Source organism: Anarrhichthys ocellatus, unplaced genomic scaffold (genome assembly GCF_004355925.1).
Source record: "Anarrhichthys ocellatus isolate YVR2014 unplaced genomic scaffold, GSC_Weel_1.0 scaffold100, whole genome shotgun sequence".
NCBI lineage: Eukaryota > Metazoa > Chordata > Actinopteri > Perciformes > Anarhichadidae > Anarrhichthys > Anarrhichthys ocellatus.
In genome coordinates, this window is record NW_022280130.1 from 755,761 (window position 1) to 780,045 (window position 24,285).

Below are 24,285 nucleotides of genomic sequence, written 5' to 3' on the forward strand. Positions count from 1 at the left end.
CCCCCCCCCCCCCCCCCCCCCCAGAGAACATCTGCCTGCATCACTGTCTGCTCCTGAAGGTCAGTAAAGAGGTAACCAGACGGAAAGAGAAGAGAGAGAGGATGAAGACAAAGACATGGAGATAAAGAAGTGAGTGAAGAAGAAAGGGGACACAAAGGGAGAGCAGACGTTTAACTCTCCTCTCTTCTATCTCTCTGTCCTCTCTCCCCACGTGAGGGATTCTATCGTGCTCCCTCAGCGTAATGCGCTGCATATGCTGCTGTTTGGACATCGCCTGACAAGGATACACTGTATTTCAGCGAACATAGAGGATAATGCAGTGTATGTTACAGGCATTGCTCACTGTTAGTCTACGAAAAGCAATGCACTGTAATTTGTATACAACCATGGATGCCGAGGAAGTCTCATGTAACGTAGTAGAAGGAGCCAAGACACTTAACCCAAAGTTGCTCCCGTAGGTGTGCCTACGGTGTGTGACTGGTGTGAATGTTAGATAGTCGTGATGGCCAGGTGGCACCTTGCATGGTAGCTCCTGCCATCAGTGTATGAATGGGTGAATGATGATATGTGTTAAAGAGCTTTGACTGGTCGGAAGACTAGAAAAGCGCTGTAAAAGTACAGTCCATTTCCCATTTAGTTTCGTCGCCGTTGAACATAGCTATCGGAGTGCTAAATGGATTTTGAGCTCATGAACGATTCTTTAAAATCAGCTGAGGGGAGGCGCGTAATAGCGGCTCGCGTCTCCGTCTCTCGTTCTCTCTCTCGTTGACTGTCCCTTCACTGACTTCACGTTGTTTTCCTCCTGTCGAAATGGAAAGTTACAACAAAGAAACAAGTGAGCTAAGAAACCGTGTCTGTCGCTCTGCTTCAGTACTTTGGACAGCACCACACCTACACACACCTCACACACACCTCACACACCTTACACACAACAAACAGTGTTTTCCATTATTCTGTAAATAAAGCTAAGCGATAGTCACATGTATCTCGGCCGATAGATGTGTGGTTTTTACTATTTTCTATCGATTTTTATAACAACATACAGCTTAATAAACAAAGGGGCGTCAATGAGCAAATCGGTCGACGATAGGCAAGACTTGAGTAATCAGATTTGATATGTAAAGTCTTAAGCAGACTTTGCTTTGATCAAGGTTTTTAGCCTGAGTAGGCTCTCCTCATGCTAACCATGTACAGAGGAAACTGTACATAATGCATCATTTGCGTATGCAAATCTTATAAATATGCAGCTCATGCTCAAGTGAGTTGAAGTCCTTCAGTCTTAGCGGATTATTGGATTCTCTCATATCATTTCTAATAATATTGAAAAAACAAGAGCGGCTGGATCAAACTGACAACGAAAGTCAATAAGTCTCAGATCAGTGAGCTTGATGAACTGATTAGCATCCCCCTAAGGCTGCACATACACACATAAGATACGGCAACACATGAACACAAAAACACACGTACAATTTCCGCTGATCGAGTCAGACGTGATTGTTTTATTCATACAAACACAGGTGTACTCTTCAGAGCTTCAAATGTCTGCGTGCGTGTGTCTGTGTTTGAGTCGGTGTCATTAGTGGTAGCCAGGACTTACTGCCTGACTTGCCGAGCTCCCATGCTAACGTGAGAGTAATCACATGAGCCCCCGTGACACGTCAACGCTCCGATGAGAGCTTCTTCCTCGACACAGTTGAAGACAAAGTGTCCCTGCAGAGAATGTGCTGCACTAAACAAGTCCTGAAGTCAGTTGATTTAATAAAAGATTTAATTATGACAACCTCAGACATAATGACAGTGTTTTCATTTATGTTTTTATTTATTATATACTTTTAAGGGGTTTTTCCACATGTCCATCTGGGTGAACAGCATGCGTTTTAGTTTTCAAAAGAGGAAATACATGAACCACTGAATACAATGATATATTATGTGAATACTATATGATAATATGATAATATGTTAATGCTGTTGCTGGGTGACACAACAGGTGAATAGGTTAATATACAGTAGGTCTCACCATGAAACTTACCCAGTTACTTCGTGTTGAGATTAAGAATTTGAAAGGAAAAATATCAAACCCTCTTGCACACAGTTGCACAAAGTCACAAAGCTTTTATTGCCAAGCAGGTGAGATTTTCTTATCTTGGTTAAGTTGACTGGCTGTTGTCCAAAACACACTGCCACATGGCTTTTACAGGAAAAGCACCGTGAGCCAGCATTCCTGCTCACTGTAACCGCAGTTTCAGATGGAAACGCTACAAAATCATCATGTGGCGTTACCATATTTGGATTGTGTTTTCCCTAAGATGTCTGGCAGGCATCCGTCTGTATCTCTCAGCAATCAGGCACAGTGTGTCATGTCAGCGTCGCCTTCACTGACTCTAATTGGCATCGGGAGATCAAAGGAGCGGTGTAACTGTGATATTCAAATGACTAGCAAACAGGTTGTCATTTCATCCCCCCAGCCCATTGAGACTGTCAATCAATCTGACAAAGACGTCGTATTGTCATTGATACACCAGCAGCTTGTTTTATTAGGTGTGTGTGTGTGTGTGTGTGTGTGTGTGTGTTTAATTAATACAACTCTGTTGAATTTCCTCTAGTATGAGAGAGTATGTCATGCACGTTATATAAATGTTTGTGTGTGTACATATAAATCTGTGTGTGTTGAGGGGGAGGCTGTAAGGAGACATATGAGACTTTCTCCTTCACATCGACTCCTGCTTCCCTTGTTAGCCGTTATCCCCATGAAAACAAGGGGTTAAAGTGCTTGGTGCCTCACCCTAATAGGGAACGCCCAGAAGATACCCGATGAAATAGAGACGCATGTTCATTTCACAACCCACGCTTGCCGTACCGGTGAGGCCGGCTGTCGCTCGCTATTGAAACGGCAGATCAAACGGCAGCTGAAACCATCATGGCGTAGTATTCAAAAGACACCGACCAGGCATCAAACGCACACATCGCACACACAGTGTTGAGTGGTGAGGATCAAAAGGCCATTCTTCCCACCACGGTGGCTGGAGAGCTGTAACACTGCAGTGCTGGTGTGCTCCAAGTATATCGTTCGCCTCAGCTGCCTCCTCTGTAGTCTTGATGAGACTCGTCTTTGAAAACAAGAGGCTGAGAGTCCATTTCAACGATCAGCCATCTCAAGCAGCATTTTGTGGTCTGCAGTTGCATTTCTGACACGCGGCATGTTAGCTATGGCGTAGCAACGGAGGCTAACCCTTAACACAGAACTATAAATCTTTCTTATGTTTGAGGCACTTCAGAAACAGTGGCACTATTACCCACCAGAGAACACTTCACCTGTAAAAAGTCACACTTATATCATGGTCTTTGAGGATTGATAAGAAAGAGGCTAAAATGCTCTGTACAGCTGAAGGACTGCAGAGTTGGCCAAGAGTAAGATGAAGTTGTAAGATGAAGTGAGTTGTGTTACAAAGGTAACACAACTCACCAACCAGCACTTCTAAAAAAGCTCTCTGATTCACATGTTATGTCTTGTTTGTTTGATCTGTAAAAATTATGTAAAATTAAATATTGAAGTTGCTCAGGAGAGAAAGAGATATTTGGAAGAGTTGATTTCATTGAAAAATGTAGTTGACATTTTTCGCTTTATCTCCACTGGGATGTCAGGGTCAGATGTACAGCTTACTGTATATGTATTTATATAGACATCAGAGGGTGAAGTTAATAGTCATACAACCTATTTTCAAGATAAGAAAACGGTCTTGTCTTTGGTATACATATAATTTACATTTTTTGGTGATTTGTCTCCTTACTTTAATAATGACAGACATACCTTTTGGATTTTCAATATACGTATAATTCTTGTGTTTTATTGAACAAAGGTATTGATGCAATCTTTGCTTTGTCTGTGAACATATTCCTTGACATCATTTCCAGAGGTACATGTGATGCATGCATCCTAGAGGGAACTTCTGCTGCGTTTCTTTCGAAGCCCCATAGGGGAGGTCGCCCACCCTGAAACCACCAGTGTGTGGGGTTACTCAACTTTTTGGGGCCTTAGTTCCTCTAATACTATATGCAAAGTAAGACATTCAGCACCCCCATATAGCCAGAATTGAATGATCCTTTGCTTCATAAGCAGATTTTCCCGCCACTGCGATGGTTCAACTGTGAGATTGGCAGCTGAAGCAAGCTCTTAAAACATTCGATTTGCGGTCACCTCTAAATAATAATTCAATCGATTGCTTTCATATGTAAACGGTTCTAAACGCAGCTGAATGACGCGTTTGCTTCCAGAGAAGCTTGCAGTGGCCTGACGCAACATTGTTCTTTCTGTCCTTTGTTGTCCATCTGTACATCTGCAAATGTCGAGTGCTTACGTCTCTCCTCTGTCAGGCCTGACTCCGGACAGGCTGGGTCCTCCATCTTATGATGCCAGTCCTTTGAGTCCAGAACCAACAACACCGGGGGCCGAGTCTCCGTCACATCACCACTTCCACGACAAGGCCCAGCTCAGACGTTTCTCCATGGAGGTAGGTAGCAAAGGCTCAAAGGGGCCACTGTAGGAGGACACAGGTTAATATGGCGGATGAGGGGTTAACAGGCGAAGTGTTTAATTTGGTTTCCCGTCATGCTTTAGTCACATGCCGCCACAGTGATTCTGGATTTATGTGTTGCCCATCGAGCACTGATTGGAAACTGTCAAGGTTCAAGTGCACGTTAAAAGCATTAAAAATCAGCCCAACATAGATACCAACAGTGGCGCATGCAGTTTGTTCTCCTGTTGAAACTCTTCCCTGGGAGTCGTTTTTTTCATTTCCACCTCTGCCAGCTCAATTTGGATGAGTCACCTCGAAGATTTTATCCCTCCCCAAAGGACCAGACTTTTTCTTTATTGGAAATGTGAGAGAGTTCACAGTTCCACCTTTTCATAAAAAGTCCCCGTGGAGCGAGTGTGATTCACCTGGAGTCTGTCTCATGCTCCACAGCAGACAGTGGAGCGAAGCGATGCCAGAGGGGAGTGAGTGCTCGGGAGGGACTCGAGACAGACAGAAATAATGTTGCAACAGTAACGGGGGAGGTTAGACAATCTGGATGGCTTCCATCAACAAGCATAGGAAACATTAAGTTCCTCTTTCTAAGCAAAGGGTTTACAAGTTATAACTAATGGCTGGTTAATGGTTAATTAATGCATTATAGATCAGTTAGGGCAATTTTTTTTTTTTTATGGTGGCGAAGTTTTTATGGTGGCGAAGTTGGGAAAAAACTCTTTAGCTGGTGTATAACATCTTCTTAGTTATCGCTTTTCCTAATTGATCAGGACGACCTTTCCAGTGGACAGTTCAACCCCATCCCCTGGAAAAGGGCTACATAGCAAAATTGATTTAATAACACGTTAACATTTACAAGCCCAGACTTGACTTATTGCTGTAGTGGAAGAGCCCCTCATTAATTAATGACTTCTTAACATTTAAAGGCCTTGCACATCCATGGCACACCCACGCAGGTGATATCACTTCTGACCGATTAGCCTCTTCTTACGACTAAGTAGGTGAGAACAGACGGCGACATGCAGTTCTCAGCATTGCGCCGCTCACCTTCACCCTAAGCAAAGGTCCAATCAATCAAACGATGAAAAATAACTGTGTTGGAGGTGTTCTGGGCCTTTATTAGTGCAGATGTGATGGCTTATCAAGTGAGAATGCCATGGCACTTCATCACTTTCTAGAAAGACATTGCGTTTGCAGTTATAGGGAGGGATGTGACCCGTCCACGGACGAGCCAAATCCAAGAACCGCCCACGGACCGCAGCAAACCATTGGCGTATAAAGAGAACTGGATACAGCGTTAGAGGTGGGGACCAGTTCAGTTCCTATGAAAGTTGCTCAGTGGTGCATGAAGCCAAAAAATTCTTCGAAGTAAAAAATCCCCCTTCAGGCAATCGTCCACATCCATGCAGCCCATACAGCAAGCGCACTAGTGATTCCTTTTAACCCCGCCTCCCAGCCCTCGGTCCAGCCTCGTTCACATGAAAAGAGGAAGTAAATAACTCTAGATTCGGCTAGTAGTGTATTTTACAACCTTACGGACCTAATAATTTAAATAAGGGCTATTCAAGTGATGCTACCAGGGAAGTTGATTTACCTCAAAATAAACTATCTGCTCATTTCCAGATCTCATTTCCAATCCCGAACTCTTTCAATATCAGTCTATGGGAAGAAGTCTTTTGGGCCCAATGGCATTAAGTGACGATTCTGGAAGTTCTAACTCCACTGTTAGGCCACTTTGTCAAATTTGCTTTAAAGCCCGGCAATCTTCCTGGGCGCTTGGAGCGAACCCGCCCCAATCGGACCGTTTCGGGTACAGCCACGTCTTTCCGTTTGTTTGCTGGACACGGCGTATGTCCACCGTTTTGGTTTGTTAGTAGGAGGACACAAATGCAGGACACATGCCAGGATGCAGATGAAGGTTTATTGCAATGATTAGGCCTATTGTTAATGGAGATGGGTTGAAGAAAGGGGACGTGAGAATCGGGAATGGCTGGACGTGACCACACACACACACATTTACACAGATGGCACCTGTACCATCTCCTCTGTAGACAAAATGCCAGTTTGTATGTGTGCACATCCTGTGAAAATCCTCTTCTTCCTTCTCTGCATATAACAATTGCCCTCCTTTTTCATTCATGTTATAACTGACATGTTTGAATGTACGTGATAATGTACGTATCATTTAAAGCCATTATTTACACCTTCCATAAAGTATGCCCAGTAAGAATGTGGTACCACGTACAGAAAGGGTATTCATGATAGCGCAAGGTCAGCTTAAGATAGCCGGTGGCCATATGTCACAAGGTCCAACTGTTTGTACTAAAAAATTCACGATCTGTAAACGTCGGCTGAACTCTTCCCCCACCAACCTACAGGACGTCAGTAAACGCATGTCTCTGCCCATGGACATCCGCCTGCCTCCAGAGTTTCTCAAGAAGCTGCAGCTGGAGAGTGAGGACCCACCGCTCTGCAAACCTCCCAGCCGCATGTCTCGACGTGCTTCCCTGGTAAGTGCCTTACATCACTACGTATTTGCATAGCCATCATATATAATCATGTTGACAGTGGTTATATTTCATCTCGTATTCACCTCTGTAAGGCTGGTTTGTTTATCTAATCTTACTGAATATAAATCTTGTTGCAGCAACCATTATTGGCTTCTTGTTTGTTTCACAATGCATTTGATAGATTACCCTTCAACCAGTGAATATCCCGGCTCATATTACGGAGCAAATTTCCTCTCCGCAAATTACTAGTGTTCTTATCTTGCCTTCCTGCTATTATTATATGTTTTGTCCTCCTGTATTAATATTATTATGAGGCATCAATCAGGTTAATTCAGTGAAGGAGGCTTTGCGCAATCAACTAATGTTTGCCAATATGATGCTTGACTATATATGTCATATATATATACTGTATATATATATGACTGTTCCATGGTTTAATCAGAGGAGAGAATTGTAACAAATCGATTTACTTTTTTTCTCCATGTCTCTAGTCCGACATAGGCTTTGGGAAACTGGAGACATACGTGAAGCTCGGCAAACTGGGTGAGGTACGTCTCCACCGATTACTCACACATTCACCTTTTAACACGCGGTCGATGCCGATGGTAACTTGAAGATAGAGGCCACTTCATCGGGCACGGCTAAGGCATCTCTCTGGTGCATAATGCCGACCGTATAATAAAGACTCGCAGACAACTTGTGGTCAGCAAGTTGTCTTGCGTTAGTTGGGATGCAACATGAATAAAAACACTGCATTCACACCGTGTGCTTTTACATGTTTTACTCTGCACAGAATTATCGGTCCTTCGAGGGCTTTAAAGATTGCACGACACAGCACCTAAAAACCCACAGGTTTTATCTGAGAACAGCTGTTGCCTCAAGGAGAGAGGGAGGATTAGTGACGGAAGCTGTGTGCCTTAGTCCCAGTCACAAGGCTCAGCAGCTGATAACAGCGGTGGTGAGTGGAAAAAGAGAGAATAGAGCTGCTTTTGTAGTCGATTGTCACGAATGGTTCACAAAGGCACAGTATGGTTAATACGTGGTGGAAGACAGTGTTTTACACATGTGGCCATTGTAAAAGTACCTTGTTTACTACTGCTCCTTTTATTAATACCCGGAGGGTTTTTCCTCTATTTTAATCTTGCAACACCTACAATCAACATAATGACATGAGGAACTGTCAGCAGTTCAATACTAGGATAAATAAAGGATAATCATGAGCTGTGATAAATCGATAATCAGAAATAATCCCTGAGGAAATAAATAAGCATTAAATGAATGGATTTAATCCAAGCCTGTTTGAGAAGCTTGCATTATGTAATGTTTTGAGGCTACTCGTGTATCGCAGAGGTCAAAGCTTCAAACCTCATTCAGTCAGCTGGAAATAAATGATCTGTTGCCATTTATGCTTATTTGCTGTGGATGATGAGAGGATTTAAATCAAATTAACTTGATTATTCTGTGGCTATTAATAGAAAGAAATTACATACCTGCAGGTATTCGAGCAGCAGCTTGTTAGAATATATTATTATCAGAATGTCACCTGTGTGTGTGTGTGTGTGTGTGTGTGTGTGTGTGTGTGTGTGTGTGTTCATAGGGGACGTATGCCACAGTGTTCAAAGGGCGAAGCAAGCTAACAGAGAACGTGGTGGCATTAAAGGAGATCCGGCTGGAGCACGAGGAGGGAGCACCTTGCACTGCTATCAGAGAGGGTACACACACTCACTTACTAGTATTGCCCATGTAATCATTCATCATAAAGTACATCGTGAAAGATTTTACCTTTTGGAAATGAATTATTCTGAGTTGTAGAAATCTCCCCTTATTCCGACCTGTATTCATTTAAACTTCTGTATCCGAAATCCATACATCATAGTGACAAAATGAAGTATACTCCAAACAGTCAGTGTACAAAACAAAACACTGCTGATGGACACTTTTGTCCCACAATGCAATGCGCAAATGAAATGGAATAACTAATCAGCTGGGAATATTTAAAAGTAAATGTAGATGGTGGTGAAACAGCTCCAGGAACAGCTCATAAAACAACAAACAACTAAATATTAGATTTTCGGACAAATCATTTTGCTGTATCTTTATTAAGTCTTCTTTATTAAAAGTTAAAGGGTAACTTCAGGATTTTTCAACCTGGACACTACTTTCCCATGTTTTGTGTCTAAATGACTACGAGGAACAACAATATTTGAAATGGGTCCAGTACTAAGTGAGAACGCTTCCCCAATTCCCCAATTAGTCAACATGGGAAAATAGGGTCCATGATGAGTCATGATTGATTATGATACTTACTGCAACAGTAAACTATAAAGATCAGTACACTGTAATGAATTAGAATGTAGTACGGAATTAGAACATTTCTGCAGTAGGTTTAAGTTCAACCCCAGATACGATGACTTCTAGAGGCATTCACAGGATGCAGCAGCCGAGTTTAGACTAAACCACAACTCAACTTATCTCTCTTCCTGTCCACCCAGTGTCCCTACTGAAGAACCTGAAACACGCCAACATTGTCACGCTGCACGACATCATCCACACCGACCGCTGCCTCACTCTGGTGTTCGAGTATCTTGTGAGTACAGCATCGGCAGCTCAGCACGCAGGTGTTTGGAAAAGGTGTTGACCATAAATAAATGGACTATGGGTAAATTTTGAGTGTGGACACTGTGGCTGTTGTGTCTTCCAGGACAGCGACCTGAAGCAGTACTTGGACAACTGCGGGAACCTCATGAGCATGCATAATGTCAAGGTGAGCCACCCGCATGATTCAGGTGTCAAACACTACTGACTGTGTACCAGAGAAATTGACGTGTATTGGTTTACATCTCTGCAAATACATCAACCCAACACGTCTTCATACCTCAAGGACCATAAGGACAGAAAAGGTTGTTAGCCAATGACTCCCAAAACGACGTCTAAGACCGCCCTATTTAACGTTTTAAACACGTGGTTAAAGTTGTTGAACGGAGGTACTAGGTTAAGTTTACGAAAAAGAGCGTGCTTTGGGTTTAAATAAGTATACTACATAGTTCATGTCATGGTTACATTCTAACGATGTTAAGTACATTTTGGTTTCACACGGGACAGGAACAGCGGTCTGCTGGGTAAAAGACCTGTGTTTCTTTGACCCATCCTACCACTCCGACCTCTTCCTTCTGTGGACTTTGTCGCTCTTTATACTATGTCCCCTCACTTCCTCCTTTGCTCCCGTCATAATTACTACTGCAACTGGAGGTAATGCAAGTTTTAAGACACTTCTGCATTGGCTTCACTTGGCAGAACCGGAGGTTGCCACCTGGCCAAAACGCAAATATTTAAGCAGAATTATTTTCATGGAATTTTGTATCGTAACGACAGAGGGCTGGAATTACATTTTTAGAAGATTTACTTTAGGTTTCAGATTCAGTTACAGGCGTTCACACTGCAGAAGGAGTTAAAGCAGATGAGGGTAGACTTGTATTTTTAAAATCCATATTCCATTGTAATCACAAAGATGTTTAATTTTTGATCTTCATCATTTTCCCGACAGATCTTTATGTACCAGCTGCAGCGTGGTCTGTCCTACTGTCACAAGAGGAAAATCCTCCACAGAGACCTAAAGCCTCAGAACCTGCTCATCAACGACAAGGGCGAGCTCAAACTGGCCGACTTTGGTAGGACAAACCGCCCATTCACATAAAGCATACACGAACATCACTAAATGCAAAGGTGGTTGTAAAGACAAAACAGACACTTGGTAATGAGATAGCAGGTTTCATGCCACAGTCGCTTTTCTATTATATTTCGCTGCCGCTCGCTGATCTTCTGTCCCCACTTCTTTTGCACCCTTACTTGCTGTATCCTAGCAACTGTGCCCCTCTCTCTGAGTTTTCTCAATTGTGTGCAGGAAATGGGGAGATAAACCCACCAGCATTCCCTGACTATTTAAGTGATATGAGCTGATAGAGGGACTAATCCAACATTTTTCATGATTAGCACAATGTGTACATTTGTTGGCGATTAGTATATGAGCTGTTACTGACTACACCTCATGAGTGTTATCATGCTCTGTCACAGTGTTACCCCACTATATGAGAGACGTGGAGACACACAATGTTTGTCATTGCGAAGGAATTTTGGTACAAAGGTAGTACCAAAGTGAGTAACAATGGCTGTTTGCACAAAAAGCTGGCTTGCTGAAATAGCTGACGAAAGCCACTCTGCTGTTACTGACGTCTCACCGGGAAATGTGCACCGGTAAAATCTGGCCACATACTCCAAAGAAATAGGGGTCAGCATTTCACCTCTACCACTGGGTCCATGCAATCTAAATTTTCAGTCGTCAGTTATTAAAAAGAGAAAAATAAAAGCTACTACTGACTAACAGCAGGGCAAGAATTCAAATTTAACCAAACTGCAGGAAATGTGTGGCGTCTGCCAATATAATGTTTATTGTGCCACTAACCAGGGGGCCGTAGGATCCATGTGCTTGTTGGTAGTTTGTTTATTGGACTGAATCCAAAGAAACGAGAAAATTATAAGTATTTAGTTTTTTCCCTCCCCGCTATCAGAAGACTACTTTGCTGGAAGGAGAGCATGCAGCAGCTCAAGGAGACGGACCTTCAGTTAGTGGTGCTGTAGCAACACAAATTCAGATGCAATTCCCAGTGCTAGGGGGCCTGATCCCAAGGGGACTGCGCTGGGACCAGACACAGGCTTGACCTGCTGTGACTCCCGGTGCTGGGGTTTACACTGGTGGAATGCTAGTTGCTACAGCTAACTGAAGGTCCGTCTACTGGAGCTGCCACCTGCTCTCCCACCGGGGAAGTGTTATCCTGGTGGCGGAGAGGATGACACAAAAATACTAGTTGTTTCCATGTAGGACCGAGGACAGACAGGACGCTACAGTTACTCGCTATCGTCTTTTAAGGTACAAGTGGTATCACAAGACAGGACAAGCTGGGACTAGCTTAGTAGTCATAGCCATTTCAGTATATATCTCTGCAGCACAATGCATTAACGTCTTTGACATAACACTGTCACCTCTTCCCATGCAGTTGGTAATGTTAATTTTTGAATGTTTTAAATTAAAGTTCTGGTCTTACACATTGCGCCTTCAAATCCTAACCAAGTTGTGTTTTCCAGGTTTGGCGAGGGCCAAGTCCGTCCCCACCAAGACCTACTCCAATGAGGTAGTGACTCTATGGTATCGACCCCCTGACGTGTTGCTGGGCTCTACAGAATACTCCACACCCATTGACATGTGGTGAGTACATCAATATGGATATTTGATGATTAGTAGTCAAACATGTACTTGCCTACCAACACAGTGCCACCCGCAAATGATAACTCCGGCCTTGTGGATGAATGGATAGATGATATTGGTTAGCATCAGGTATCCAACTCGGTAAGATGGATCGCATCTTTCTGAGATTATTACCAAACATGAAAGCTGCAGGAAACTCTACAACTAATCAAACAATACAATGCATACAAACAGGGAATTAAGTAGTATAACAGCAAATTGTGCAAAAGTAAAGGTATTGACCCAGTCAGAATAATCACCAGTGTAAAACTTTTTTTTTTCAAATGTAAAAATCATGTACGGTTATTAATTGTGTAATTTCCTGCTCAAAGCGGTTGCTGCCCCACCATTTCTTTCCCAACTTTGGCATCACTGAGCGTATTGTTGAGCAGCACTTCAGTCAGGAGTGAGGAAACAATCTTGCCATTTTTGATATAACATGGTTTACTTTAATGGAAGAGAACTCTGTTGGTTGGAGAGTATCATTTTTAAAGTCTGCTGAGTTTATCATTTTAATATTTTTAACATTTCTAAATTACGGGACGTGTTTTTTTGCAGCCCTGTGATACGTGGTATGTGGCTAATTGTTTGCGATGTAGGCTATATAATTTTTTGTTAGCTATACCATGCCATATTACTGTTTTTGTACAAGCGTATTAATTTGCAAGTTAAGAACTAATATCTACAAATCTGTCTGTGCAGAAGTTTGACATCTCTGATTAGCCTACTGGTAGTTTTAACCCTCTCATCTGACCTGGGGAAACAGGTTGAGTTTTACTTGGTAAATCAGATGAATGTCTTACAACTTGAGGATCATCCAGGACTCCCATGAATCATTCATGCAAAATCTCACAGGTTATTAGCAGGGAGGTGAGTCACTAGTCGTACAATGGAGCCTATCTCATTCGAATCTCCCCCTATGTATTTATGCTCATTAGCAGTCCGCCGTGGCTAGAAACTCGCACAGCTCTGGCGAACCACCGAGGATTAAATGTGTCTCTCTAGCAGCACGACGGCCCTTTATGAGCTCACCTAGCTACACGTCCTCTAATCAGACCACAGGGCGCCTTTTCAACACGCCGTCCTGCATGGAACAAAAGGCTGCCCACTCATGCCGCACATGTTTGCACTTATGATCAGCGCTCTTTGAAGTGTGTGTGTGTGTGTGTGTTCTGTGTGTGCTCCTGTTGTTTTGGTCCTCCTCCCTGCATGTTCACCTCCTCCCTCCTCTTTCAGGGGCGTGGGCTGTATCATGTTCGAGATGGCAACGGGTCGTCCCATGTTTCCTGGTGCAACAGTGAAGGAAGAGCTCCACTTAGTTTTTAGGCTCATGGGTAAGATGGCAGCACATTATGATAGTATTCTACAGGCCTGGCTATAGAGTAAGAACAAGTGGTAAAAATGACAGTGTCAATGACAGCAGACAATTGTACATTTCTTTGTCTTCCAGGCACTCCAACAGAAGAGACCTGGCCTGGGATCAGTAGTAATGAGGAGTTTAGGTCTTATCTCTTTCCTCAATACAGACCTCAAGCTCTCATCAACCATGTGCCCAGGTAACACAAACAGGTTTTATACCATGGTCTGGGTGAATACTCGATTCTGATTGGCTGCAGGGTGTCCATTGATTCCTGATAAAGGACACCTACTAGGCAGTTCCGGTGAAACAGCACTTTATCTTATTATTTAATGTCTTGTGCTTCAGGCTGGTCTCATCCAGCATTCATAGCAATACCTTAAAAAATAATGCGCCGTAATCCGTAGATACATTTCGTGGGATATCCCGTAATCTTGAAAAAGGAAGTAAAATGACAGTTAAAGCACAAACTGGACGGGCTGGATTGGAGGTGGATGGGTCCAATCAATGATTATACAGCCAGGAGACCACTATTAGTTCCCCATGAAACGAGAAGTCAGCGACGATCTTTTCCTCAACCAAACTAAGTCGTTTTGTTGCCTAAACCTAACTAAGTAGGTTAGTTGCCTAAACCTACCTAAGTCATTTCACAATCTAATCTTCAACCAAACCAAATAGTTTTATTGCTAAACCTAACTAAGTAGGAAACGCACGAAAAATGAGGAGTAACTTTTCATATGAAACGTATGAGGTTACGTTGCATATTTGGTTTGGTCATATTTCTTTTGTATTTTTGGCAAGTGTACTGTTTTTATACTATCTGTGGTGGTTTTTTTTATGTGTTGGTGAGCTAAAGACAAATTTCTATTCTGGTGGATAATTAAGATATATTCTAAAGAGCTGAGAAAGGAGAAGGGTATTAATTTCTTCATTTAGCTTCATCATGAAACTGATTTAATTTAATTAAAATAAATCAGCCAGAGCATTTTGGGCGTCATTTTGGGGTATTTTCAGCGTGTAATCGTTCCCCGAATAGTAATAACTGAACCTTTTTCTTTGTCTCCGTCAGGTTGGACACAGAGGGGATCGACCTGCTGTCTGCTCTGCTCATGGTATGAGGCGAGAGCACAATGACCTTCTGTCCCCCGGATACGGGCAGAACTGAACTGTGATTTCAGAGACGGTCTAATCAGCCACTTTTGTATTGTGATTGCAGTATGACACCAGAAGGAGAATCTCCTCTGAAGACTCTCTACGACACTCCTACTTCCTGAGTCTGGGAAATAACATACTTAATTTGGCAGACAGTAAGACATAAACACACACACACACACACCCACACACACACACACACACACACACACACACACACACACACAAAGTGAACACATCTTTAAAGCCTCTTGGGTGGATTTGAAGTCCAAAAGCTTTTGGCAACTCTGGCTGTGAACAGCGAACTTTCCTTTTACTGAAAATGTGCTACTTTTCCATTTCAGCTGTGGCCTTTCTAAAAGCCATAGTTGAACCGTGTTTTGTTAGGTCAATTTGCATATTCTGACCAAAAATTGCACAGAAAGTGCACATTGCTAACACAGCAATGGTCAATAAAGGTCTGACAAGGTTTGTTTAAAAAGCTCTGGGTTGTAGTCGGTATACAAAGTTTTCGACCTATTTTCTCCTCCTCTCCTCCCCACAAGAGGGTTCCTTGTTGTAACACAGGTAAGCCCATACATGAATATAGAGGAGAATGTACAAATATAAAGACAGTTTTAATCTGTTCTTAAAACACATTGCTCTTTAGTATTCAACATCTTGAAAATAGATGTTTTTCTTCCAACTTTGGCAAAACAGAAATCTTCGCTAAAATGTACACCACTTAATAAGGGAGAGGCTTCAGCTGAATGCTGCAGGGGGTACAGTGGGACACGCAGCTTGCAAACTCTATGATAGTAACAAATGAGCAAAAACACACTAGGTGAGGGAACGCACAAGAGTTGACAGAAAATACTAACTTGCTGTACAATATTCCACATAGTAACACTGCTCCACCACCACTCCTTACAATACTCCACTAAATATATACAACGGCAAGTACAGCTACAATGCCTAAAATAACCAGAATGGAGCAGAGCACATAGTTTAAATAAACTAACGGTCTAGGACAGCTTGCTCAAGCGGCCACAGACAAGACCAAACTGCAGTGAAAGGCAGACAAATGGCAAAAAAAATAATGAGCAAACTGCAACTAAAAGCAGGGCAACAAAATAGGAAATAACTAGAAGCAGGCTAATAAGGCAACATCAATCGAGACAAGACAAAAGTCTTGGCTGACTCCCCACACCCAGTAAAACAGCCAGGAATATCCCTGCACTCAACGGCTCAATCTCCAAGCCTGATACTTTGACATGTCCGACACACAACCCCAAGAACAAACCTTGAGACGTGGTGAGATAAACCTGTGAACAACCTTCTCCAGATCAAGGAATGACACAAACCATTTTGATTTTGGTGATATTACATAATTGGTACAAACAGGAGTGGGAAACCTAATTTACGTGGAGGTACTGTCTTTTTTTTCCGTGCTCCTAAGTCATTCTCTGTCCCCTCTTTGTTTTAGCCGCTTCAGTGTTTTCCCTCAGAGAGCTCCAGCTCCAGAAGGACCCAGGCCACCGCAGCTCAGTGTTTCAGCCTCTAGGTAAGGTTCCTGCCACGCGATCGCAAGACATGGTATGACCTTACTACGAGTCACCGTTATTCCAAGCCGCTCATTTCTTCACATAGTGGGCAACTGTAACAGCTCTGTGCACTATGTTCTGTGCATAAATTGGGGTCCAGCATTCGACTTGGTAATGAGAATGTGGTGCACAAAATGCATCATGGGTGCATGCTAATGCATTCACATTTGTTTTTCCTTATGTTATCATAGTCGATAGTTTCATATTACACATGAGAAGCCTGACAAATTGAAGGTTTTGAGTCTTTAATGATAATTATGGGATACAAACTTTGTAAGTGTGCTGAACTGCATGGGATGTAACAGATTTCAAAGCAGCTCTGTTTTGTTTCCGGACCACAACATCTGAAATGTTGACAAGTCTGCAGATGTACTTTGCTAATTAGCAACGCTCTGCAAGAAGCTGGCATGCTGACTTTGTTTACTGTGACACAATGCCACAGATAAGAGTCTCTGAGGAACTGGAAAGAAAAGTAAAATAAACAAGGAGTTGTCTCAATGCAAATTACTATCACCCATTTATATACTCTACTATCCCTTCATATACCTAATGATTCTAGCTATGTCTTTATTTTTATCTCATGTAAAGCTTTAACACCTAACTAATAAAAATGACATGGGAAAAGGGTATTTTAAGATAGAAGCATGAGTCATTGCTTTCCAGAAAAATATACCGTCTTATCTGTTTCAATTGGTGCCTGTTAACACTGAGTAATCATCATTTAAGTGTTTAAACTCAAATGTGGCCCTCTGCAGGTCGAGGAAAGAACCGAAGGCAAAGCATCTTCTAGAAGTCACAGGGGAGGATCAGAGCCGCGCAGTGACGGGAAGCTGCCTTTTTCACACCACAGCACAAAGGCCAACACAGCTCAGCACATTCGCGAGCATGCTCACCTGCATGTACACACAAAGTTATGTGCACTCACTCATTTCCAAGGCAGCTGACCATGGAGACACACATGGTTTCCGGAAATATACTTGTACTGCATTTGACTGAGCTGAGATACACTCTCCCTCCACACACATAGCCTACAGTACATATTTGCACATATTTGCACAATCAGCGACACTGAACATGCTGCCATTACTTAGTTGCACACACCAGAAATTTATTTACCCTGCTGACCCACACACATGCATTTCAGCCCCAGATGTCAATGATTAGGGCCCTAAATAAAGCCGCTCTGCATACACATATACCCAGGCTTGTGTAATTCCCATCCAGAGCACACCCAGGGCTCTAGCCATTTAACGTAGCTACCACATCTGGAACCATCATCCAGTCTCAGTTGTACAGACAGGAGGGTTGTGGTGCAAGTGGAGGTCAGTTCAGTTAAAAGTGAAGACTAAGGGGGTCAGGTTGTTTCCAAAATTTGCTAAATGTTTGTTGTACTAAAGTTTAGGCTTGTTTCTACACAACCCAATTGCCAGAGAAATATGTTGGCACTGTACGTTTCTACAAACCAGGGGATACGTTACGAGACCAAAAATACATTTCATAAATTTGTTTCATATCAGCCTCATATCACGCTTGCAGAAACGCATAATGCCACGTTGTTCACGTTGTGAAATGATTGGTTAGGTTCAGGCAACAAAACTACTTGGTTAAGGATAGAAAAAGATCATGGGTTAAAATAATAATGTAACGTAACAACGAAACGTAACAACGTAAGCTAGCAACGTAACGACGTAATGACGTAACGTAACAACTAATGTAACAACCTTAACAACATAACTACCGTAAAGATATAATGACCGCTCTTAGCAGACTTTGTTACGTAACTTTGCTTGTTGTTCTAGCTTGATATACTGATTGGTATTCTTCATTTGCGCTGCATGTTGTTCACTGTACTTTGTTACTTGCTCTGCCCAAATGCAAAAACATCCACATTCAACATATCTGTGGTTTGCAGATACATTCACACCAAAACATTTTCCTGGCGATTGGGCTGCTACACCAAAATATAGCTTACACTCTCTGATTTGGTTTTAACGTCCAGTGACCTTTCCGAATTGCAACATTTCAAAAGCACCCATCCAAAATTAAGACCAGAAACCATTCTACAATTCCTTTTGAGTACACCGTTATTTGCATTTATGTCAATTGTATTTCATAACATGAAAATCTGAGGATTCAAAGCCTTGTTAGAATTTCCAGCAATTATGGAAGAGAAATGTTGAAGATTTAATTTCTTATTTTGGCCGACAAGAAGTCAAATTTAAATCTAAAAATAACAGTTTATAAAGGGCCTCAAAGTTACTCCAGGTGGCTGAAACCTCCAAATTTGCTGAAAGAACCTGGCAATAGTAGCTAAGGCCTTCCATGCTAACAGGCACTTGCTTAATAACAAAGAGTTTGTTAGCTATGAATGAGCTAACAGGATAACTAAGCAGCAAACTGTTACCAAGAGGCTTCCAGCCTCTGAAATGGTTGTATAATGAAGTGTCAACCTCATACAGCACGTTAGCTAATGCATAAGATATGGAGCTAATGATGGTTAGCAACCAGGATATGCTAGCTAGCTAAGATGCTAGCATAATTTAAACAATTTATCTGTGATAAAATGATAATTTCCCTATCAAAGACCAATATGGCAGCTATGGGGGCGTTATGTCACCCGGCAGTTTGAAGCTGTATATACACAAGCACTACAAACACTGAAGTAGTAGTACACAGTACATTGCACATTGAACCTACCATGAAATCTGACTTCATCATGTATATAAAACGTTGTAAAATGGATTCATGTTGACAGATTTGCCTTGCTACAGCGCCCCCGTGTTTCAACTCAGTGTGGCTTTGTGTTCCATACAGTGTTAGGAGCTGACATTCACTCCAGTTTTTGAAGTTGCCTTAGTAGACTGTGTATGAAATTTTGGCTTTGTGGAGATTCTATGTTTGATCTAGTGCAGCCAATGAGGCATTTGCTTTGTGTGTAAAGTACTCACCATGAGTGTGTGTATTTCTTAGTCTCCTATTTGCACAAACCAGAAGTGTCCTCTGCTCCCTTCCCTTTGTGTCTTACCTCATATGGTTTCAAAATATGATCGTACCAAAACCTATAAACCCTAGAACCAGTAAACTGAGAAAGTATGTCTTACAAGTACTTTCTAGTAGCAAATTTCTCTCAGCAGTACTCACCGCTACCGCTTATATTTTGCACAGCTCTATTGCACCTATTGCAAGGGAGCATCTTTTGGCTGTAGGACCATAATAGGCAGTGTATAAAAGTACATACACACAGTATAACTTAGAAATAGAACGTCTAGGTATCTGCAGAAGGGAAACTTCAAATCTTCCTTATGTAATGTCCTTCACAGTTTCCTTGTGATTGAGCACAGAGGTGATGCATACTGTATGCCATAGGAGATGAATTGATCTGCAGAGACAAAAGTGATGGAGGATCGTAGCTAAGCTGCACTCTCCTCTGCCCTTACTCCCTCTCTAAACTGTCTTGAAGAAATCTGCTGCAAGTCTCCACTTGCCTTTGATTTAGCACTTCTAGATTGATTGGATCCACAGAATAGTACATCAAGTAAGAGCAAATGAATGATGCTTTGAGACTGTTCAGGGACGACAGAGGTAGAGATCCTAACTAGGAATCTAACGTGAAGTCCTCTCTACATTATATCATGCTGCTTGGGCAGAAGCCCCGGCAGCCTTTTGCAGAAGGTTTGCAACAGTTTAACACGTGGTCAACGTTTGCGAAACGATCAGGGTTAGGTGTAGGAAATAAAAATACTTAACGTTGTGAAACGGACGCGTTGAGGTTCAGGCAACAAAAATACTTCATGTTATGAAACGGTTAGGGTTAGGTTTATGCACATTAGGGTTAGAAATGTCTGTTACGTCACTTAAGATTCAGACGTAACATCTAGTGACACAACATTGTTCGTAAAAATATCTTAACATTCGACAAAGGTCCCCTGAGTAAAAGTCCTGTGTTTGTTTGACCCATCCACTCCCCCTCCCTCACACCTTTAGCAGAGTATTCACTCGTAATGCTACGACCGTTGGTCCGAGCGGCTAATAATCACGAGGATGGGTTTACATTGGAGTTAGTTGAAAGCCCGGTGCATCTCATACAGACGCTAAAGGCTGGATGGTGTCAAGACTACAAAGCCTACTGACCAAGTGGCGGTATTTGACGCCTTGGGAATTAAGACCAGGCAGGCAGAGTAACCAGAGTTGGTTTGACCCTCAAAAGCAGAGTGTGTTTAAATTAGCCCGTAAGCTAAGCTTTGAACCCCTGAAGCACTCCAGAGCCGTGTTTGTGCAGGTCAGGGGAGGTTATGTTCGTGTACAAGTGAAGAGACACAATGCCTGAAAGATTTTTCTACCTCTAAAAGTGACTAAAGCTGATGGAAGAAATATGTTGTGACCATCCGAACCTCTGTTCACCTGTCAGTGAGTGGAAGCAAAGGTGAACGCAATGGGAAGAGACATTTAGGAAAAACCTGCTGGGACCTCAGAGGGGTGTATTAGCTGTGGACGTTACGTTTCCAACCTCCCCCTTCCTTCCCTCAGTGGCAGAAGTATTACTGTGTGTTTAGTTGTGGTAAATGACGCTATTTTAAATACTGGACTGAAAAAGAAATAATATATATATATATATATATATATATATATATATATATATATATATATGTGTGTATTTTAACAGATGTTTTCCTCTTTCTCAGTGAGTTTTATGCCGTTAAAAAAACAATAAAACACTGTATTTAAGATTAAATAAAGGAAAAAAAACCTGCAGATGTCTAAATGTTTTATAAAAGAGAAGTTTAGATTTTGTATAAGATGTGATATTTTGTGTGATTTGTCTACACTGTTACGAAATGAGAAATTGAATGTAATGTGACGCCAACAGGCATATAACTCATTGAATAATTGATTCATCAATGAATAAATAAACTATTGAAATTCTGGCACTCACTTGCCTGGTCAATGCATTTTCTTTTCTTATGTAGATAATCATGATGATAGGATTTAGTCCTTGAAGGACACAGTACAATGGCAGATGTACAGTGGCATAGATGGACACCAGATGGTGCTGTCGGTCAACTGCGTGTCAGAACAGGATGTCGCCTTAGTTTTTAATATTGATGCACATCTGGTGATTGGAGGCCGCTGCAGTACCAAATGTATAGCAACACCAATAGTTCTAAACATGATGATCCTGATCTTTAGAAGACAGTGATAGGGCAGAATATGACTTACTTTTGTAATATATTTTTAAAAGAGCATACATAAAGAAGTTGAACACATACGTATATTAGTACAGGCACAAATCCTTAAACTTGCTGTTTTTCAGACACAATCAGACGACCATTGCTATGGTTTGGATTAAGTTAGAATTTGTACTAATAGAAAGCAATATGAATATCAAAAACATGTAGTTATTATTAAACTAGAGCCAAGTGGCTTTTAAATACAACGTTTGCATAGGCGGGAATTTCACAGACATCTTTTAAAAAAGAAAGTAAAATGTGTTATCTTTTACTGAAGATAACACATGATGGTATATGTTCAGGCCATCACATTGATTAAGAAGCTTTGTGCAAAAACAATAAGTGACCGTAGTAAAACTAAATGTGTGGGGTGAAAATGCTTTTTTTTTTCAAGTTAATATGAAATAAAATGCTTTCATACTTTTGGAAATATATCAAAACTTGAACTCTATGAAACCTGAAGCTCAAGATTTCCAAATGTATCTCCTCCTACAATTTAAACTCTCCAAGCTCCACTAGAATTGACACTGTCACCACAACTTTTATACACATTTGTGAAATTATTGTTTTGTTATTCTCATTTTCATACTCTCCAGTTGTTCTCAGTGTATTGTTCTATCAGAATATGTACGCCACAGTGATATCACATGGACGTGTAAATAGTTATATCCCCGTAAATACAAAAGAAAAACAAAAATGGAAATTGAACGTCAGCCGAATCACACATAACACGACAGTGAACAAGACTGTTGGCTTTAGAAATCTGTTCTGTATCGGAATTGGTGATCAGGGGTAAAAAAAATAATAATATAAAATAATAGTGAATCAAGAGAAGAATATAAGAATGATATTTGAATATTTGTATCAATATTATATTATCATTTTTTACACAATAATAAACTGGAAGCATAGGTTAACTGTCAAGGCTGTTCATTAATTTGCAACAACACCTTCGTGAATTGAATTTAAAATCAGAACCAAACCAGATCTCAATAAACAAAGTTTATTGCTTGTTGTTAACTTCAAACTTTACTGAGCACTTAAGTTAAGCTGGGCTAAAAGATACTTTTCATTTTAAAAGTAATACAAATCTTATAATAAATAATTGGTTATTAAATCGTATTTTAATTCCTAAAACAATCTGAAGCGCTGTTTTTGTTTTCTAACATATTCCCATTAGAGTCACGGCAGTGACATTGCTCAGCTGACTTGCATCTTGATATCCTAAAATCATCTGTATTTCTTCCCTGATGATACCTAATTTTTGGCTATTGCAGTGGCGTCGTTAGGCCTATTTTAGGGGGGCTGAAGCTTCTTCAATATGCTATGTGTCAAAATGCCCAACACTGTTTATTAACGCTCACAAACAGGCAAATGATCAGTTCAAATTAGTATTATTTTATTTGTCTTGAAATACAAGATTATTTGATATTTACACGATATTTTAAAACTATTTGAACCTTTTTTTTTTTTTTTAGCTCAACTGCAAAGCATGCTGGGAAGAATGATAACAAGCTCACAATCTTTCAGTCTTCAGATTTCTGAACAATTGTTCTCACTTTGTACTGAATAAAAACTAGACTTTTCTATATTTTGTATATATATATTATATATTTTAAAGATATATATATCAACAGTGCATGACTTGGAAGATTAATGTAGAAAAATGTGTGATATGAAGTTAAACCTACAAAGGTTAAGTTCAGCTTTAGTATCAAGAATTATTTCTCACTTTGTACTGAATCAAAAGGAGACGTTTTATATGAGGAATGCTCACTGTCGGTGAAGGATGAGGACTGGCTTGGATTGTTGCTACAACTGAAGGTTTTATTTTGAATGATGATAATTGATATTTCTAAGTTTGAACAAGTTGTGATCTTTATCAATGTTAAACCTTTAGCATTCCTCATTTAAACTAAGAATAACAGAAAGCTGCTAGCAAACTGCAAAACAAAGAATTAAAATGAGAAAAGTGTCTGATGACAAAATTGTGTTAGAAATCCCACAAATCACAGATCTCAAATATGAAGGAATCAGTTTCATGCTAATTGTTGTGGACTCAAATGATGACGGAAGAGATTGATGGACTTTATTCAGCTTTGAGAAGAGCAGGAGCTGTCGGCCGGAATCTGCAGGCGGAGGCGGCACATGCAGGTTGCTGGCAGAGAATAGATAGAAAGAAAGATATGTACTTTATTCATCCCCAGGGGGAAATTTGTATGTTACAGCAGCAAGACACACCAAGAAGCAAAGTAACAGAGTAACCAAAAATATTAAGTATTAAAAAATGCACAATATATACAATAGAATAACGGAGTAGGACAAATTAAATATCAGAATATAGAATACATAAGATAAAACAACAAAAATGCACAGTATATACAATGAAATAGAATAGTGTTGAATTAATAATGTAGGTGGATATTTGACCTCAGCTGTCGGCCACAATCTGCAGGCGGAGGCAGCTGTAGGTGGATGTTTGACCTCAGCTGTCAGCCAGAATCTGCAAGCGGAGGCGGCTGAAGGTGGATGTTTGACCTCAGCTGTCAGCCAGAATCTGCAGGCGGAGGCGGCTGAAGGTGGATGTTTGACCTCAGCTGTCAGCCGGAATTTGCAAGCGGAGGCGGCTG

The 24,285-nt window shown here is 41.2% G+C and overlaps 1 protein-coding gene across 1 annotated transcript in view; it reads left to right on the forward strand.

Moving 5' to 3' along the window:
* cdk18 (cyclin dependent kinase 18) overlaps window positions 1-20,738 on the forward strand; it is a 40,782-nt gene extending 20,044 nt beyond the window's left edge. The window contains exons 3-16 of the mRNA XM_031875915.1: window positions 4,372-4,508; window positions 6,905-7,036; window positions 7,528-7,584; window positions 8,634-8,748; window positions 9,529-9,623; window positions 9,738-9,800; window positions 10,581-10,704; window positions 12,176-12,296; window positions 13,572-13,669; window positions 13,786-13,891; window positions 14,762-14,804; window positions 14,909-14,999; window positions 16,310-16,387; window positions 17,183-20,738. Coding sequence (XP_031731775.1) covers window positions 4,372-4,508; window positions 6,905-7,036; window positions 7,528-7,584; window positions 8,634-8,748; window positions 9,529-9,623; window positions 9,738-9,800; window positions 10,581-10,704; window positions 12,176-12,296; window positions 13,572-13,669; window positions 13,786-13,891; window positions 14,762-14,804; window positions 14,909-14,999; window positions 16,310-16,387; window positions 17,183-17,217 — 1,295 coding nt within the window. The 3' untranslated portion in view covers window positions 17,218-20,738. The remainder of the gene's footprint in view (window positions 1-4,371; window positions 4,509-6,904; window positions 7,037-7,527; window positions 7,585-8,633; window positions 8,749-9,528; window positions 9,624-9,737; window positions 9,801-10,580; window positions 10,705-12,175; window positions 12,297-13,571; window positions 13,670-13,785; window positions 13,892-14,761; window positions 14,805-14,908; window positions 15,000-16,309; window positions 16,388-17,182) is intronic.
* The last annotated feature ends 3,547 nt before the right edge of the window (window positions 20,739-24,285 follow it).